We start from the raw sequence: 20,391 nt of genomic DNA, 5'->3' as shown, positions 1-20,391 counted from the left end.
ATCTGGACTGTGGCCTTTTGACCTATTTTCTTATTTTTGAGCTTCAGCGATTCGTTAAAGCATGATTGTTTGATTGACATTATCATGTGATGTTATCATGGTATTCTTCAAAGGTCAAATTATCCATCGACTGTTGTCCTTGTCCTTGTGGACTGGTGCTTTAGGCATCGGTTTTCAAATGTTTCCTTGACTTAACCGGCGTGGGTTCGCTACCCACTAAAACTAAAATATTTTTATACTTCAATTGTATTTTTGTTTCTGCAAGCCCGGTGTCCTTGAGTAAAATAATGATAAAATACGTGTTTTCAGATGTATTACCAGGAAAACTAATTTTTGCCCCAAAAACATGAGCGAGTCCTTTAACAAATGGTTCACTTTGAATGCGTGCTATAATTAGTATGTACATAATTTGAATATCAACTACTGTCATTGTTTTTATGTTCTCCGATGTTGAACATGCAACGTTTTCAGCTAACCCAAACCCAAAACGTTCCAAGTGAACTATATGTTTGTTGCTTATTACCCATTCATACATGCTCTGGATTGAAAATGACCACAAGAGCCATACCAGTAGAGCATAGGCCCTCATGGGCCTCTTGTTTACTAACCTTCTTTATTAGAAGTCGCTGCCAAAAACGCGTGGATAGTTGCGTGATTCGTTTTCCAATAGTGTTCTATTAGTGTGTTGAAATTAGCTGTATATTGATATTATTTTCGATATTTTGATAAAGATATCATGAAGGACCAACACAGAGAAAACATATACTGTGGACGAAGTAGAAGCTGACTTTTCAAGGCTTCCATACAGCATACGGTTCTAGTCATGATCAATAAAAGACTTTAAAAAAAGTAATGTGATAAAAGGGTTTAATTTCGTGAATAGCAGTATGTATATGTCTGATTTTGACATTTATACAATAATCATAAGTATATAAGTAAAATACTTAGGCACGGTCTATTGAAGCAGTTTCATATTTTCAAGAGGTCCCTTGTTTTAATTATACCATGGTCAATATTTTGAATTTCCCCCTTTTTAGGTAGAAGGTTTAATGATATTATTTTCGATGTTTATAAAGATATCCCATTGATAAAAAAGTAAAACTCAAAGCAATACCCAACACCAGCTATGATGATAGATTCATCTACTCTGAAATTAACATCACAATATTAATATTATTTTTATATTTTTTATTACTATTATTATAATTATTATTAAATAATAATAATAATAATAATAATAATAATAATAATAATAATAATAATAATAATAATTATCATTATTATTATTATTATTATTATTATTATTATTATTATTATTATTATTATTATCTCAGAAAGGTCAGCATGGCTGAAGCAAATCGTTCGGTGGATGAAAAAGAATATTTTTCTCGAGTAAATCTTGCACTGACTGACTGTGGTAGGAGAGTGTTATCACAACTCTTACAAAGGAGGGTTGGGCAGCTCACACCAGAAAACCATCCGGCTCAACCTTGGTCACTAGATGATTTTTTGAATCATGACATGGAAGATATTTTGTTATCTATTGGCAAAGAAAAAAGCAAGAAACTCATTCTTAATCCAGGTTTTGGAATTAAAACTGATTTGGCCAAGTGGGATATTCCTTTTTTGTTTTTGTACTTCTCAATGCATGCAAACTAGACGATGATGACAATCTACACAGGCAACTAAGACATGATATCTGTAGCCTAAGGGAGTTAAGGAATAAAATGCTACACAAGGGAACTCCAGTATTGGACGAGTCAATGTATCACAATTATCTTGGCCGCATTGTCGGTGCTGTGCAACGAATCTGTGATTACATGCAGGAGCCAGATTTGAAGAAATCTCTTCTTAAGGAAATTAATAAGTACGAAAGCCTTCGACATATATACACAAACGGTCTTATTTCTGAGTTGGGTTGCAAAACCGTTGAGATAATTAATGAAGGTGGGTATGTTTTCTAATTATTCATAATCGAGCGGTATGTTTTTGAAAAAAAAAAACGTTTAACCTGACACATTTTTATTACTAATAGTAACAATAGCTTTATTTCGCAAACAAGTAAGAAAACATTCATTATATTATAACGGTACGGTATTGTACGAATAGGAAGAACAAGACTCAATAAATGTAGAGATGTAATCTGGAAATATATAATTCATAATATACACGTAAGTAACAACATATAAAGATATAAAACACTGTTAAATAGCATGTTCAATATATCAATAATCGCTATTATAACTATCATAGGCTAGCAGCCAAATATTATCTATAAACAATATTTCGAGACATATATACATATAATTGAATGCACAAGCAAAGCACACGCAAAACATACATTATAAACGACAAACAGATAAACAAACGAGATTGTGTCACATACAATGACATACACGATTATGGCAAATACCAACATTTGGACATATACAGAAACATGACAATGACACATGAAACTTACCAATATGTGGTACTGAAAACCCTCACATCTCACGCTTCCGGTGCTGGTTAAGTTATGTTCTAAAAGGTAAGTGAACAGAATGTTTAGTGTACAGAATATAAAAGTAGTGAACCTATTGAAGGTTAGGTTAAGACAGGAGGTTTGTATACTGCTTTTCGGACAACACTTTATCCCGGACAAACATGATAAAAACAGAATAACTAAATGGCGTTTAACAAACGATTCCAGTGAGTTCACTACAAGAATACAATCAATTGCAAGATTAAACCAAGAATGCATACCTGCAAAACCTTATGCAAAAGCGAACAACTCTGTAGAAACAGGTTTCTAACAACGCAGTGTTTTCGCTCCAAAACTTCGTGACTGACTGAATCAAACCATGCCTGAACCAATCACAATCGCTGTAACATATATGTCGACCAATGAAATTGTCTCCTCGAAAACATGCCAAGCCGATAATCAAGAAACCAAGGTGTTCCGCATGAAATGAAGACAAAACGGCGATATACAGTTATCGGTCCGGTCACATACTCCCCCGCTATGTGAAATGACGTCCCGTCATTACGTCACGTAAAAACAAACAAAAACAAAAAGTAGTCCAGTATCTGGTCTGACAATCTGCTTATACTGACGTATACTTATATGTATAGTATACATGTAATTCTACATAAACTTTCAACAGTACATAGCTTTCTCTAACATGTGACTACTTAAGTTTCTTAACTACATACACAAGCAATTCATTAGCGATTTGTGAAAAAAAATCCTTTTCCGAAAAAATAAAAAAATAAAACAGTCCTAGTTCCTCCCCCTGTGACAAAAACTATGCCCACATAGTTTTAACAAAACACTATTAAAATGCATAAAAAAACAATGATTACACAGATCAAACTAAACCAATAAAAAGTGCAGCATTGCAACTTATTTATTTATAATTGCACCAATTAGTTGATACGCTATCTCACTATCCACATCTTTCAGAATGCCAGACTGCATAAGTGTGTCCAATGCCTGCAATCTGCGGTCCACTGGTTGGTTGCTATACATGTGGAACTCGTCAAATCTTGTAGGTGGTTTGCGGATGCGTTCTGAACGTCGTGGTTGAGGTACTGGTCTTAGTCTGTCTACAACAGGTGAACCTACAGCATCTCCAATAGCTTCGGCAGCTAACTGGTCTTCGGGTTCGTCTACTGTCGGTAGCTTCTCTGCAGAATCATCTGTATGGATCACTTCTCCTGGATCTTCTGCTTGAGTAACTGGATCTTCCGGGACTTCTATTCCGCTTGTATGCGTATCATCTGAAAATAGAGTGTTAACATTAACATCCTCAACCTCACTAATGATACTTACATCATCTACAGCTTCGTCTCTACCCGTAGCTAAGCTGTCATTCTCATGGCTGACCTTACTGTCCGGTTCATGGGCGTCCCCATGGTGGCATACAGGTCCTGTATAGCCATCACCTTCTTCGTCAGTCTCACTATCACCTTCAGTGAATTCACTCACTAGTTCTTTCCTTTCGGATGCATCCCTTACTTCATCTTTCTGTTCTGCAACAACTTCACCCAACACATCGTCATTCTAATGATGCTCAATCAAGAGTAAATGATTCCGATGAAGTGTCCTTTCACGCTCAGAGCCCTCAGCTCTTACCTTAAAAACCGGAATGTCCCTTCTTGGTTGGTCAAGCACTGTATAAGGTTCGTCTTCGAACCGGTCGGCGATTTTATGCTTACCATCAAAAGCCATCTTCTTTACAAGTACTCTGTCCCCAACATTAATCCTAACAGGTTTTGTCTTGCGGTCGTAGTATTTCTTTTGTTTCATTTTCGACCTTTGTGTATGATGGTTCACAATCTCGTGTGCCTTCACGATCCTTTCTTGGAGATCTTCCATGTATTCATCTGTAGTTTTACTGACCGGCTCTTCTCTTGCCTGCTCAAACATTACATCGATTGGTAACATAGGCCTTCTTCCGAAGAGCAACTCAAATGGGGACACTCGGGTTGCTTCATGCGGTGTACAATTATAGGCATACACTAGACTACTGATGTATCGTTTCCAATCAGCCTTTTGATCTTCTTCGAGAGTTCCAAGCATTCCAAGAATTGTTCGATTAAATCGCTCTGGCCCTGCATTTCCTTGTGGGTGGTAAGGTGTGGTATGGCTTTTCTTCATACCTGTAATGCGGCACAGTTCCGAAATAATCTGGCTTTCGAAGTTGGCTCCCGGTCCGAATGTAGCCTCGTAGGAATCCCGAAATTGACCAAGAACTCATTGTAGAGTGCTTCTGCTGTAGTCTTGGCGGTTTGGTTTCTGGTAGGGATAGCTTTGGCAAACTTGGTATAATGATCAGTGACTATCAAAATGTTGCTGATGTTACCCTTGCATGGCTCTAGAGAAAGGTAGTCAATACAGAGAAGTTCAAGTGGATATGATGTATTAACATTCACGAGCGGTGCACGGTCAATTTTCCCCTGCCTTCTAATACATCTATCGCACTTACTTATCCAGTCTTTCACATCTGATGTCATTCCAGGCCAGTAGAACCTCTCCCTTAACAGACGCATTGTTCTTTCTTGCCCTGGATGACCAGAAAGATCATGAATGCCCGTCAGTATCTCATGTCTGAATGACTCAGGAATCACAAGTTGTTCAATGTCATTGTCACCGTTGTCATGAACATTTCTGAACAGGATCCCTCTTTTGATGCTCAAGTTCTTGAACTGTTTCTTCATATTCAGATCGTTCCCATGTAGAAGCTTTCTTGGCAACCTCTTGTCAATAACAGCAATTCTCCATTTTTCAATGAGAGGATCACTCCGTTGGGCTCTTCTGATTTCACGCATGTCTTTCTGTGCAAGTGGTTGGCCAAGGTCTTCAGTTGCCTCTAGAATATTCATGCTCATTGGAAGATTGTCAACAAAAGGTACTGAAATCAAATTGCATATAGCCTTTACAGTTGGATCACTGATCTTTACTCTTTCTGTGTTGTCTGTATCTGTGATGTTCTCATAAGGATATCGGCTCATTCCATCTGCATCTTGGTTCTGCAAACCAGCTCTATACTTGATGTCAAATGAATACTCTCCTAGAGCAGAGGCCCATCGTTGGCCAGTTGCATCAAGCTTGGCAGTAGTTAACACATAAGTAAGAGGGTTATTATCTGTCAAGACAGTGAAGTGGAACGTGGCGAGGTAGTCACTAAACTTCTCAGTCACCGCCCACTTAAGAGCCAAGAATTCCAATTTGAAGGCGCTATAGTTCCGTTCGGATTTGTTTAAGGACCTACTGGCATAGGAAATTACCCGTTTTTGGCCATCTTGCACTTGGTACAGCACTGCACCTAATGCTTTTCCAGACGCATCTGTGTGAAGTTCGAATGGCATGTTAAAATTCGGGTAAGCCAGTATTGGTGGAGAAGATAGCAATTCATTCAAATGGTCGAACACAGCCTGTTCCTTGTCTGTCCACTTCCACTCCGGTTTTGTTGCCTTTGACCCCTTCTTAGTTGTAGTTGGAGGTAGAAGCTCATTTAATGGCCGAACTATGTCGCTGAAATGTTTTATAAAACGACGATAGTAACCAGCGAAAGCTATAAACGAGCGCAATTCATCAGAATTAGATGGGATTGGCCAACCTTTAACTTTCTCTATCTTGGCAGGATCTGTTTCTACTCCATTACCACTAACAATATGGCCTAGAAAATTGACACTGGGCTTAAAAAAATGACATTTCTCAGGAGCTAATTTCATTCTTGCTTCATGTAGTTTGGTGAGAATAATGTCTAACCGCTCCAAGTGTTGCTCATAGGAGTCGCTGAAGATTATCACGTCATCCAAGTAAATTAAACAAATGCGCATGTTCAAATCTCCTAGTATCTCCTGCATTATTCTTTGGTAGGTAGCTGGGCTGTTTGTTAAACCAAATGGCATCTTGTGGTACTCATAGAAGCCCATATTACCAACAGTAAATGCGGTGCGCTCCTTATGGGACTCCTCCACTTCAATCTGGTGGTAGCCTGACTTCATGTCCATTGTGGTAAAGAACTTAGCTCCATGAAGACAATCAAAGATTTCTTCCATTCTTGGTAGAGCATACGAGTCTTTGATTGTAATACTGTTGAGCTGCCTGTAGTCAACACAAAGACGTAACTTCCCGTTCTTCTTACGGACAAGAACCACATTCGATGTGTATGGAGATTTCGATGGTCGTATGACACCGGCTGTTAACAGCTGCTCAATATGGTTCCGCACCTCTTCAATCATAGATGGTGGAATGCGGCGGTGTCTCTGCTTAAATGGAATGTCTGTTGACAAATCAATCCTATGTTTTATTCTGTTACAAATGCCAATATCAGTATCTCCAGTTGAAAAAATGTCCTTATGTTTATCTAATAATTCAATTAATTCCTGTTTTTGATCTTGATCTAAAATGTTTGCTTCATCAATGTTCAAGTTATCCAATATATGTGATCTTTCTTCATGTATTTTATCAAATACATCTGCTGCAACCGTAACTGGCTGAATCTCACAAAGTATTGCATGAGGCTGGATGACGACAGGATTTGTTGTTATATTCGACAAGGTAACTCTAACTTCCTTTCTCTTCTCTCCAGTAAACTGTATAACTGTAGGTGTTACATCTAAAGATGGTGCCGTACAATCATCACATTCTTGTAGAATTGCAGTTGTTGGAAGATAATTCAACTCATGATCCGTGTACCCGATTACATCAATGTTCTGGTTTGGATTTAAGACAATCTTCTGAGTTGCGGCACATTTTACGATAGCTATACGGTTCTTACTCCGTTTTAGTTCTCTTTCTCTTAACGTAATTGTTCGAAAGCTGAGGTACCATGGTGCATGTAATGAAGCAGTTTGTAAAAATCTTTCACCATGTTGATTTGAACAATCTTTCATAAATTCTTGAAGTATGTTTGTTCCTAAAATGACTGGTGTTTTGGCCGAATATTTTGTATCAGGTGTAACAAGTAGCAAGCACGGAAGTGGTGTAGAATTAGGGAGTCCATCATCAGTTGTAATTTCAGTTTCAATGTATCCCTTGTATGGAAGATTCTCTCCATCCGCACATTCAATATTTAAAATGTCACCGACTGGTTGAATTTTAGTAAAGAAAGATGATCATTGTAAAAAGACTCTGATATAATACTAACAACACTCCCAGTATCCAGTAATGCAGTGGTTGGTTGGTTAGCTATGGTGATATTTACTGCATTTGTATTTCCAATAAGCTTGGGATCAGACGACAACGTGCTCGGGTTCGATCCCCCTACTCGGGCACTTATAAGTTTGGGCAGTCCTTCTTCAGGTGTCCCTTGTCTTTGCATACAGAACAAACGAACTGCGCTAGGATTGTGGGGCAATCACGCTGCATGTGGCCTTTCCTATTGCAGATGAAACAAGTTCGTTCACTGGCGAATCCAGGGTCCATCTCTCTGTAGCCACGCCCTCTCATTCCTCGACCTTGTCCCCCGAGCCATCTTCCCCTGTAGCTCCCTCTCGGTACATAATCTTGATGTTGTGGTTGCTGGTGTGTCTGATGAGGTTGTTGTTGTCCCTGTTGTTGTTGACGCTGTCCCTTTTCTATTCGGTCCATTCTTTCTGTTAGCTGTCTTAAGAGCTTGACTGTCTCACTGTCTTCTTCTTTCACCACAGGTCTGCAAGGTTTTCTCTCCGGACTACAACTTTTCATATCAGCTTCAATCTTCCTCAATTCTCTTCTAAATTGATCATATCCTTTAATCTTATCACACTGATATTTGGACATTTGTTTAAGATCTTTCCTGAGTCCAGAATGCAACACCTCTTTCAGTACTTGTGTATCTGATGTTCTGAATCCACCAAGTTCAACTGCCTTGTCAAATAAATCCTCTAGTCTGGATGCATATCCTTCTACTGACTCCGCAGCTTTTTGATCGCACGTATAAAATCTCTTCATAATACTCTCTCTAGTATCTACGATCCCATAGGAGCTATCCAATTTCTCTAAAACCTTCATTACTGTTACTCCTTGGCCTAGTCTCCTTATCTTGTCAGCAGCTGCTCCTTTTGCTGAACGCCGAATACCAAACATGATCTGATCATCAGTGTAGCTTCTGGCATTCAAAACACATTCTATTTCATACTTGAAACTGTCCCATGTAGCCTCTCCTTTCCCATCTTCACCATAAAAGATGCTGAACTTCGGATAGGAAGTGGATGGTAAAGTTTCTGCTTTCTTAACTTGAACTGGTTCATCTTTACAGCCACCTATAGCCTCTATCAATTTTGTCGCTTTATGAGGATCAGTTATGTCTGCTGTTAATTTCATACTCCGAAGGAACTGAACCATCTGAAGTTCTTCATGAGTGAGTCCGCCTCCATAAGCCTCATTATGTTTAGTCTCCTCATCTTCCGCTTTAGGGAGTGCTTTATCACTTTGAGTTGCCATCACTATGAATAATTCAATCAAATTCAGCCACAATAAAAATGTTATATCCTCTCACAATTCACAGCTAGTATGCATTTTATATCACTATCATGATGAACGAATTCAATCAAATGCCAAATGGTTTGCACTCGCAACACACTAATCACTGTGTCAAGTGTTGGATACTGAACAACTTAATTCACAAGTGTCATCAACTTAAATCATCACGAATATACCAGGAATATTCCAACATTACACAATTTAATTCCACTAATCAACAAAAACGTTACATGTAGTGCATTATATATATATATCAATACACAAGTAAGATATTAAAAAAATGTATATCAATATCAGCGTAGATGTTCTCTAACTATAGTACAAATGTGCCTAATCAACAATCACAAAATTCACAACAGCTTCAGAAGTCCAAATCAAAATATTCCAACGGTCTCGAATAATTTGTATGCAAAGTATCAAAGTATAATGTGTAAATATAAATATGTAATGTCGAGCAAAAATAAATAAATAAATAAACAAAGTTTCAAAAATTAATTGAAGTAATTATAAAAGACGACTTAGTACTATCCAGTTATCCACCAAAATAATTTCAAATATGACACAAAGTAATGACGAACTATCTCAAATAAATTATTTCAGACAGTAAAATTAAATAAATATTCACTGTATAAACTATGTGTTCATGTAAACAACAAGCATCAAAGTAGTTTCATAAAGTAAATTCAACCAAATGCAGATATAAGTGTTTCAAATCAAAACCAAAATCAAAAAATCAATATCAAATAACCTCTAATAATATCGTTATTTGTAAAATTATATACATTTTTGCATGAGAGAACTCGGGTTATCATAATTGCTGATTTTTTTGGCTAAAAATACAACAACTGGCAAGCGTTGGCATCACTCCGCGACTCTTGTTGGGAAAAAAAATATAAAAACACGTTCGCTCGAATGCTATTAGATAAAGATTGTGCATCTTTATGGCACATCCCAGCGTGGATATTGTATTCAATGCAATATAGATATACACTCATATATTGATATAAATTATATGCTTTTCGAAATTGGAATTTCACCGTTTGATAAATTTTGGTGTTAACTCGGTGTAATACATTGCGATCTTACATTGAAACAAAAAAATATTCTTTCTATAGATATGCACATTGTTCATTCAGCTGACGCAGCGGTTGAAAGTGGGCTGCAACAAATGAAAACGATCCTCCAGAAAAAGGGGTTGTCAGTGAATATTCCAGGTAACATACCGCTCTAGCAATGTAATATGTCACCTTATTATCCAAGGACATACAACACATCACTGTCTTGTGCCGTGTTTGACAAAACCTGGTTAGATGTTACTTCTGAGTATATATGTTATGTTTAAACGAGCAAATATGTTTTTAAAGCGTAACGATAAAACACAAGTTAGCATCTTAATAATTGAATACATTTTGGTGGAGAGATCTTTCGAAATACTAACTTTGCGTTAAGTCGAAAATCAACAGTCTTTGTTTTATTGAATCTGTTTACTGAAGTGGTGGTGCAATTGCTTTTATGAATATGTGTGTCTTAATTGAATATATGTTATGTATACCAGATTTTTCTTTAAGTTCTTGATGTCATTGTCATGTTTCGGAACTATAATAAAGAAGACGAACAAGCCATTACGGACCGTCTACTTGAAACCTTTACAGAGGCATTAAAGCAAGGTAAAGAAATGGCAGGTAATGAAGGTTTTTGTTTCGCAATTGTTACCATCTGCATTTAGGACTTATTCTCTGTAAAGAAAAAAATAAAATGTTACAAAAGTAATTGATATTATTCTTTGTAACAGATGAATTAGGAATTAAAAGTATACAAATTAACAAACTCTACAATGTTCACGGGAAATAATCTTCAATATGCTCTTAAACAAGTAAATATCTGCCGGTTTGAGGCTTAAGGCTTCAACTTAGACTCTCAAAGGTGGTGGATATGCCCTGACATATCTAATAATAACGGCAGATATACGTACGCTTTAAATGAGTTGTAATTGTCTTATAGATGACCAGACTGCAGACAAGCTATATGTTGAAGTCAAGTCCCTTGTTCGGAAGTTATTTGACGGTTAGTCAGTAAATTTGATCGCCTGCCTTGCCTAATGTTAACAGATAACAAGTATGTGTATTTAATGTGTATGATGCTTTAATTAAGTACTGTTTATATATTGAATTTAAACTGTCCATTATATTTCCGATAATAAGTCAGTATGAACCCGGTAAATCATTGTATTAATAAGTCCTTATTCAACGAATTATTCCTGTGCCGCTGACCATTTCAAGGCGATAAACCCAACAAATATTAATCAAGAATTTTAAAGCATTGTAGTTCGTTGACGTCGTGTGTCTCTAAAGTGAATGTTAGGCCGTAAACCATCGACCTCAAACCCGGGTCATCGTTGCATTTCTTGCTACTGGCTTGTCCTTGCAGTTTCAGCCGTTCTATTGTATTATTCTATTCATTATCTTTAATAAACCCATCAGCTGTCTTCCTGTTTCAGAGAAAAAAGAGATAACGAAGGTCAGCAGAGGATGTATCATACTATCAATCCAGTGTCATGATTTAGATGCGGTTATTTCACTAGTCCAAGATAGCCTTTCGGGGAAGCTTGGGAGTTTATTTGAACCTCTTGAAGAAGTCATCCGGACCGATGCAGTCCATGCGCTCTTTGAAGTATGTGTTGGCATTACGGGACAAAGTTGCTGGGCTCTCCTTAACGAAATGTGTAAGTTGTGGAAAGGAAAGAAGGTATTGATTTTTGCAGCTTATACAATACTGCTTATTAAAATTCCAATTCGATATTGTACCAATTCATTTTAGCTTGAATGTGCAACTGAAGGTATGTAACACTAGTGATTATTCACTATTTAATCCATATTCTTGTTACGTACCAGTACTGTGCCATTATTACGAGTTCCTGGTAGGGGCATATTTGAATATATTTTAAAAGAACAGTTTTGGGAATGGTGACGTTTTCGTACGTTTTTCTTGGGACTAATCAATTGTGTAAACTTTATACATTATAATAGATATCATGTATTGATACGTGTTTTTAGCTCACATGAGCACAAAGTGCTTAAGGTGAGCTATTGTGATCGCCCTGTGTCCGTCGTCCGTCGTCGTCGTCGTCCGTCGTCAACAATTACACTGTTAACACTTTAGAGGTCACAATTTTGGCACTATCTTAATGAAACTTGATCAGAATGTTACCCTCAATAAAATCTTGGACAGGTTTGATATTGGGTCATCTGGGGTTAAAAACTAGGTCACCAGGTCAAATTAAAGGAAAAGCTTGTTAACACTCTAGAGGTCACATTTATGAGTGTATCTTCAGGAAACTGAGTCAGAATGTTAATATTAATGATCTCTAGGTCAAGTTCTAATCTTAGTCAAGTGCGCTCAAAACTAGGTCACCAGGTCAAATTTAAGGAAAAGCTTGTAAACAATCTAAAGGTCAAATTTATGACTGTATCTTCATGAAAGTTGTTCAGAATGTTTTATTAATAATCTCTAAGTCGAGTTTAAATCTGGGTCATGTGCGGTAAAAAACTAGGTCACCAGGTCAAATTGAAGGAAAAGCTTGTTAACACTCTAGAGGTCACATTTATGACCATATGTTCATGGAACTTGATCAGAATGTTATTCATGATGATCTTTAGGTAGTTTGAAACTGGGTAATCAGAGGTCAAAAACCAGGCCACTAGGTTAAATCATAGAAACACTTTGTAAACACTGTAGAGGTTGCATTCTCTTTTTAATTACCATGAAAATATGTCAGAATGTTTGTGCTTATGAAGTCTATGTCAAGTTTGAAACTGGACAGCCTGAGTTCAAAAACAAGGTCACGTAGTCAAATCATAGAAAACATTGTTAAAACACTGTTGAGGCCATATTTTCTACTTTATCTATATGAAACCTGATCAGAATGTACTTATTACAGCAAGGTAAGGTTTGCAACTGGGACATCGGTGATATTAAAAATATCATCCGTGATATTAAAAAAAAACTTGGTCACTAGGAAGAATCTAAGTAAAATATTTTTTAATTCCAGCAGGTATAAATGTTTATATTTGGATGTGAATGAGATGTGGAACCCAAATCTTTAGTCCTGTTTTGCACCATATAACCTGAATTGGTATGCGGTAAAGCCCATATAACCAATTCACCATCTTACTTTACCTAATATGATCTAAAGTAGCTGAAATGAAGACGACCCTTCAAATTGTGGTCTTAGGCTGATAGGGAAGAGTTTTGTCACAATGGCCCTCGCCCTGAAAACACTTATTTCACACTTGAATTGGATCAGGTGAGCGATACAGGGCCTTCAGGGCCCTCTTGTTTAAACATTGTATACACAATATACTCGATCTTGATTGACATAATTTTTGTTGAATCATATTAAAGTTTGTGAAGTGTCCGACGAATGTGAAAAACGTTTGTTCACTGTGGAAAGCACTGTACAAGATGATGGCATTGGCGTTCGAATTCAACGTTTTCTACAAAGTGTCACAGATAAAGAAAACTTAGAGAAGTCGTTTTTCTCAAAGGAAAAAAAAGAAATATTCATGAAAATTCAGGAAGATTTGACGATAGATCTTGATCAGCCTGGTATGAAAATGGTTTTATCGTATCCGAAGAACAATGAAGGTAAAACAAATTCTATACAATATAACAACTTTGTTTTCCTCTGGTGTAAATTGTTTTATTCGTATAAGATGATGCAAGTTATATTCTGTAATTGGCAAGGTTTCACCGTTCTTCTCGTATCGTTTGAAATTTAGACCCTCGGGCCCAAACGATGCAGGACCGATCTCTGTCTTGATCATTTTTAGTAATCCTTATGATCACTCCGGCAATCTTGCAAACTTTGTTGATCCATTCCGAGGATCGATCTGTCGGAACTACGTTGAACCTATTCTCACTTTATTTAAATACGAAGTACTCAGCCAGAAATTATTTTAAAACTCCAGGCGCAGTCTGTGGCAGTATTTTGGTTTTAAGACTTCACTTCATGGTTTAATAGTTTTATTGACAATGGTTAAGGCGATGTAACGGAAACACTGGAACCGGATATGTTCCACAGTAATTTGATAATGCATTTGCCCTTAATATCCTTCCCTCATGAGCTTACCGAATGCAATAGTTTTGTAGAGTTTGTACCGGTCTGAAAATTGTTTTGATTATTCTATATTTAAACGGGCAATTTTGTAAACGTTTGCTCTTGTTTGTAAAACATATGATCATTTAAATGTTGCTAGTAAATTTATAAGCCCTTGAATAAAAGACATCCCTTAAACAATTACATTGATAACCGTATTTAGACATTTAGTATATATCTACGCTTTGTGAAAAAATGTATGTATTTCAAAACTTGCTGTACAGAAAAACGAAGACACTCATGTGCATTTCGTTACTAAAGATAATGCTTATATTGTAGGAGCTGAAACAGAAGAACCCAATGTTCTTCTAGCTAAAGAAAATGAAGATGGTAATGGAGAATATAAACGTCAAAATGCTGATACAGAAATGTCAAGTATGAGTTCGAAGGCATTTGCCAGCTCTTCTGGAAAACCACAGTCGGATACCTCAAAAACAGAGTTGGATCGATTTGGCATGGAATTTACAGACATTCTTCAGCCGCAAAAAAGGGAGATGGATGTGTCCCCCTCAATGAACGATCAGACTACATGTTTCAAAGCCACACAATCAAGAACTATAAATCAAAGTCAGACAAACGATGCTTTAATTGCACAAGATTTAAGAAGCAAAACCACCAACGAGCAAGAGTGCAAAAAGGACAAGGTATCTGTCTTTAGCGAATTGCTGCAAACTGTGGATGATATAAAATCTCCCAACGAAGAAGATGATGAAGAAATCAAATGGTCGATAGCAAAATATGTTGATGACCGAATATCGCCTTTCTACAAACTTCCATCTTGCACTCGACTTGCAAAGGACGAAAAACATACGACTGCAAACACCAAGACGCAGGCGGATGCATTGAAAGAAAGTATGGGTTTGAATTTAATCACGTCAACAATTACCGAAATACTGTGTATTTTGTTAATATAATTGCTTATTAACGTTGAACACCAATGCTTTAGTTATGATATGGATAATCTAGGTACATGAAGAATAACCGTTATATCAAGTAATTCTTTATTATTTTTATTTTAATTACTACTGAAAATAGTTTATGACAGATATTTTAACGGTATGTAACGGAACGCCTCTTCCTTCGATTTGTACATCCGGAGAAGCAGACTCTCCGGATATGACATATGAATGGCTCATTTTGATTTGTTTGTTTAGTAAATTTAGATTTGGTTATCTCCTCTACCTCCTTCCGAACCTTTATGTCGCCAGCGAAGCATGGCAGACAAATAGAGGTCATGTTGTCCGACGTCGTCCGCGTTGACGCAGTCCCACTTTTATTTCCGCTCTCTAACACAACTATTTGATTTTAAATTTGTGCTGTACTTGGTCACAAAGTGTATTTTATTTTCCGAAAATGATAATAACCTTACATGAATGTTTAACGGGAGAACACACTTATCTTTTGCACTTATTTATTCGCTATAAACAAACGTGTTCAACTGTTGAAGAGATGCTACACTGTTTGTTATAGGCGTTCATGACACTAAAGAATATGAAGAGAAATACACCCGAGACAGATCCTTCCGGGAAACGGTATTCAGCGAGGAAATGTTTGAGATAAATATTGAATCAGGTATGTTAACCACAGTGTAGTAATAAAGCCATGCAAATTGTCAGTACTTACAAAAAGAGTCTGCTCACCTGTGTAAATCCCATTAATTGCAACGGTATGAAAAATCTTTTTTAATATAATAAGTTTTATCAATGATGCCGATGACGACGACGACGACGACGACGACGACGACGATGATGATGATGATGATGATGATGATGATGATGATGATGATGATGATGATGATGATGATGTTAGATGAGGATATACATGAGGACGAAACTGATGGTGGTGGTGGTGGAGGAGTTTGTAGCGGTGGTGAAGGTTATTGTTAGATTTTAGGGGAATGAGTAAGTTGAAAAGGTAAGGAACAATGCACTTGGTTTCTTTTCAGACCAAGACGATATTGGAAGGAACGTTGATGACGAGGTTATACATCTACGAGGCTACCAAGAGGAATTAGCGCAGAAGGGTTGTCAGGGAGAAAACGTTATAGTGATGGCTCCAGCAAAATCTGGCAAAACAAGAGTAGCTTGCAGAATTATGCAGGTAATTACATTTTGAACAATCGACTTATAAATGAAAGTGTGTGTGAAACTGTCTATGAAAATGCAATATATATAACCTATTTCATTATATGCCTATCAAGTTCCTTTTCCATATCCAACAGTGAAAATACAGCACGTCGTATTGAAAAATCCGTATCATAATAATGTCGTTTTCTGATTTCGTATCATGCGAGTACCGTGCGTTATCTCGGAACTACTTTCGTGTTGCTAAATTCCAGAGCATTGTTCTCATTTTCTTTAAAGAACCACGAGAATAAGCACGAAGCAGAGAACACTTCCAATCTATCTAGACAGCTACATTGTGTACTTCAGTGAACTAGTTGTTTGCCATTTCGAAGTTCATAAATTGTTGCATTATCCATGTTTATTATCACAAAAATATGAGATCGCCAATACAAAGAAGAAAGCGATTCGTCGATACAAATACCGTTTGACTCACGAACGTCCCTCAATTCTGTATATTATGATCGTCAAAATATACCACGAATATTTACTTTGTTAATAATGGCCGCTTTACGTCCACAGGAAATGACGATTAGTGTATACTCATAAAATGATTACCGTCTTTTTGGTGTTATTGTTTTGTGCTGTGACATTTAATAATTGTTTTCGTATATGCAATTTGTTAATTTTGCTTAAACACAAAATATTTTGTTCTTATTTTGCTCAATAAAGTTAAATCTGTAACTTCTAACTTCGTTCCGCTGTAGTAGTTTCCATTGACTTCATTACACAAAACTACGTAACATATTCGAATTATTACGCGCATTTGGCAGATGGCGGTAAATTTAAATCGAATTGAAACAGTAAAATAAAAAGGAATAATTTAATTGACAAGTATATAATTAATGGTGACCTGCATCACGTCTCGTTCGGTGAGTAAACTTGTATCCGTCGAGACCGCTCGCGTTTACACACCGAACTCTACGTGATACAGTTCACCAGAAAAAAACGTGCTATCATGATATTCCCTATATATCACATTAGAGTTGTTACTCCTCATATATATTTTTATTCAGTGAAATAGATGGGTTGTTTAAGCTTCTTTGTTCAATCGGTACTCTTCGATTTCATCCCAACTTCATGGTGGATCATGGTGGATCTTGTTTTTAGTTTTCTTATTCTTTCCTTATTCATCATCATTCAAATCATTTTTAAATTAAGGTTCATCTCAGGCAGAAAAAAGCAGAGAGAAAAAGGGGTCGTATTTTATTTCTTGTGGAAAACGAAGCGCTAGCCATTCAGCAAGGAGAGGTGTGTGCAGAACTACTTCCTAGTTACAGGACAAAGGTGTTTAGCGGAAATGTCCACAGGTTGAAAAAGCAAATGCTATGGGATTTCATTGAAAGGCAAGTATTTATCACATGATATTGAAGTTGAAGCAATGGAGAATTTTCCGATTTTGTTCGTGAACACTATTTTTGTATGTACATCATAGGCTTGGTGGAATCTATAAAGATGGTATGGTTTAATGCAATACTATTACATGTGATTGTTTTTGTCATGATTTGTTTATTTTGACATATATTTTAATATGTAATTATTGGATTTCCTCAGCCTTGTGGACATATTTACAAATCTTACTGGTTGTTTACTGTTTTATTTTTATTTATTTGCAGAAGAGACATCTTTGTTGTAACAGCACAGATTCTTTTAAATGCTTTAAGAGCAAGGAAAATTGAAAGTGTCAGTGAATTTTCTCTGATTGTATTCAACGAATGTCATCACTCATACAAACAGCACATGTATAATGAAATTATGAGCCGATATCTTGACCTAAAACTGCGGAAAATGTTTCATTCTTCCCAACTGCCCCAAGTGAGTAATCAAATAGGTTGCGTAGTTTGTTAGTACGTGTAACAATCGGCCTAGTAAACGGTGTATTGGTCAATAGTTTAAACTATTTAATAGTCGAAAGTGTTTGTCTAAGTTCGTGGAAGAGCAATAAATTGGCTATTGACAGATACGCCTTTTCAGAGTTGTTCATGATGTTATTTGAATTTAATTGTAATGTTCAGAAGGCCATGTTGCGGTACAGGTACGGCCATGAAGCGGTTGATGTATATGGCGCAAAAATAAGTATTTTAGCATTTAACGTCCTATGCAATATTGTTCGATGCAGTATCAATTGAATGTATTGTATTTAGGAATGAAGACACTCGGCTATTACATAAAGGACAAATCTAGTAGCTGAACATTTAACAAATGTAGTGCTTATACACACAATACTTAATATATTTGAAGCCATGAACTAATAAACATATTTAAATCAAAGAGATTATGTGAAAAAGAAATGCAACACCAAGATTTATTTCCGATGGTTTATAGAAAATCAGTGAAACAAACTTGATTTTTAACAGTGCAATCATCAATTTGATAGTTTTTACTGTTTGAAAACAATTATGCCCGTTCTCACGTGAAAATCAATCGCCAGCACGCATTGTGCTGGGATACAATTTCACGGACGGTTCGTTCGCATGTTCTTTGGTGCGCTTTTCTGAAAACTTACAATTAAAAGGTATTTAATATCCTTTTTAAAAAATATAATAATAACTTTTTTGTTTCGATGTAAGATCGCAAGTATTTCCACCTTGCCGTGAAATATAGCTTTTGGGTTTAAAACGGTGAGATATATTGCGATCTTACACTAAATCAAACACTTATCCGCTATAACTTTTGCAGAGTCTGAACAACTTGTTAAGTTGTCAGGCGTAATAAATCAAACATTATAACCAAATAAATTTGTAATTTTATTATTTTTTGCCTATCAAATTCCTTTTCCATATCCAACAGTGAAAATACAGCATGCCGTATTGAAAAATCCGTATCATGATGCTGTCGTTTTCTGATTCCGTATCATGCGAGTACCGTGTGCAATTTATCAGGATATGCTTGTGTAATAGTAGTGCATCCCCTCTTTGTAGATTGTTGGACTTACCGCATCTTTGTGCGTTGGTGGAAAGACATATTAGGTCCAAGGATTAGCAGATATGAGAAAAAAATAATGGCTAACATGGATGCAAAACATATCTGTACTGTAAGAAACAATATCAATTGAAGAATTGAAATTATATGTGAACCCGCCGGTTGAAGGTATGGCAGTTATAAATTGACATCATCATATTGTTACGAAATTCGCTCAGGTTCCATTGTGTCTATGTAGGTATATAGACAATATTGTGAGGTTGCCAATGTAGTGATCCATGTAGGTATATAGACAATATTGTGAGGTAGCCAATGTAGTGATCCATGTAGGTATATAGACAATATTGTGAGGTAGCCAATGTAGTGATCCATGTAGGTATATAGACAATATTGTGAGGTAGCCAATGTAGTGATCCATGTAGGTATATAGACAATATCGTGAGGTAGCTAATGTAGTGATCCATGTTGTAGTGTAGACAAAATAGTGATGTTGAGAATACAGTTATGAACACACCTTAGATTCTTAGAACGTGCGATTAATTAGAAGTTAATTTGATTGATTGCGGTAGTAGCATTCGTTTATAAAAGTAACCTTTAATAGAGTGATTTATTTATTACTCAATAACAATATTATGTGATAAAATATGTAATACAAAATTACGTATTAGACCCAAACTTGTTACAAATACCATAAAGAGTTTTGGAAGGAATATTGTTCACTATTTAACATGAAAGCAAGTGTGCTGTTATAATTACAGAAATATTGCCTGTACAAAGAAATGAGGTTGATTCGTTTAAAAAAGCTGTCGATCAAATAGCTAAACGGATCGACGCCCATATATTTCAAAGTAATGCTAAGTATAAATGCTTCTTGAAACTGTTTAAACGCTTTATTTTTTCCCGGAAATAACAAGCAAGAAACTGATATTGTTAACATTTTTAAAATAACGAACTGGGTGGTATTGTTTTGAGTTTTTTTTCTTTTAAAAAAATACATGAACTTATTAAAATTAATAATTTTAAAGTTTTTATTATTGAATAATGTTGTTTGAATGTTTCCCTTTTCGTGATTTTGACATCTTATAAAACAATGGAAACTGTGAAAGAGCTGTTAAAGTTAATTTTATATTTTATTAATTTAGCTGTAGGTAAGGGTTCCCAAGCGGATGAATTCATTCAGATGAAATCCAGACTGCCAGCAACATTTGGAACTGAAAAATACCCCAAATGGAATGCTG

At 36.2% G+C, this 20,391-nt stretch overlaps 1 protein-coding gene across 1 annotated transcript; it reads left to right on the top strand.

The window, feature by feature from the left end:
* Positions 1 to 1,727: 1,727 nt before the first annotated feature.
* LOC128223259 (uncharacterized) lies at positions 1,728 to 17,596 on the top strand. The gene is made up of 10 exons (XM_052932549.1): positions 1,728 to 1,947; positions 10,090 to 10,167; positions 10,522 to 10,635; positions 10,955 to 11,017; positions 11,451 to 11,675; positions 13,355 to 13,597; positions 14,388 to 14,960; positions 15,579 to 15,680; positions 16,054 to 16,208; positions 17,393 to 17,596. The coding sequence occupies exons 1-10, from the start codon at positions 1,728 to 1,730 to the stop codon at positions 17,594 to 17,596; spliced, it is 1,977 nt and encodes a 658-aa protein (XP_052788509.1).
* Positions 17,597 to 20,391: the final 2,795 nt, after the last annotated feature.

The sequence above is a fragment of the Mya arenaria genome, chromosome 17 (assembly GCF_026914265.1).
Source record: "Mya arenaria isolate MELC-2E11 chromosome 17, ASM2691426v1".
NCBI lineage: Eukaryota > Metazoa > Mollusca > Bivalvia > Myida > Myidae > Mya > Mya arenaria.
Note: the sequence above shows the minus strand (reverse complement) of the source record. Positions and strands in the feature narration are given on the sequence as shown.

Excerpts from the sequence above, each read along its gene's own strand:
- LOC128223259 (XM_052932549.1), top strand. The coding sequence starts at position 1,728 with ATGCTACACAAGGGAACTCCAGTATTGGACGAGTCAATGTATCACAAT. Across the intron at positions 1,948-10,089 it reads CGTTGAGATAATTAATGAAG|CTGACGCAGCGGTTGAAAGT; the intron begins GTGGGTATGTTT and ends TTGTTCATTCAG. Across the intron at positions 15,681-16,053 it reads TGAGATAAATATTGAATCAG|ACCAAGACGATATTGGAAGG; the intron begins GTATGTTAACCA and ends GTTTCTTTTCAG.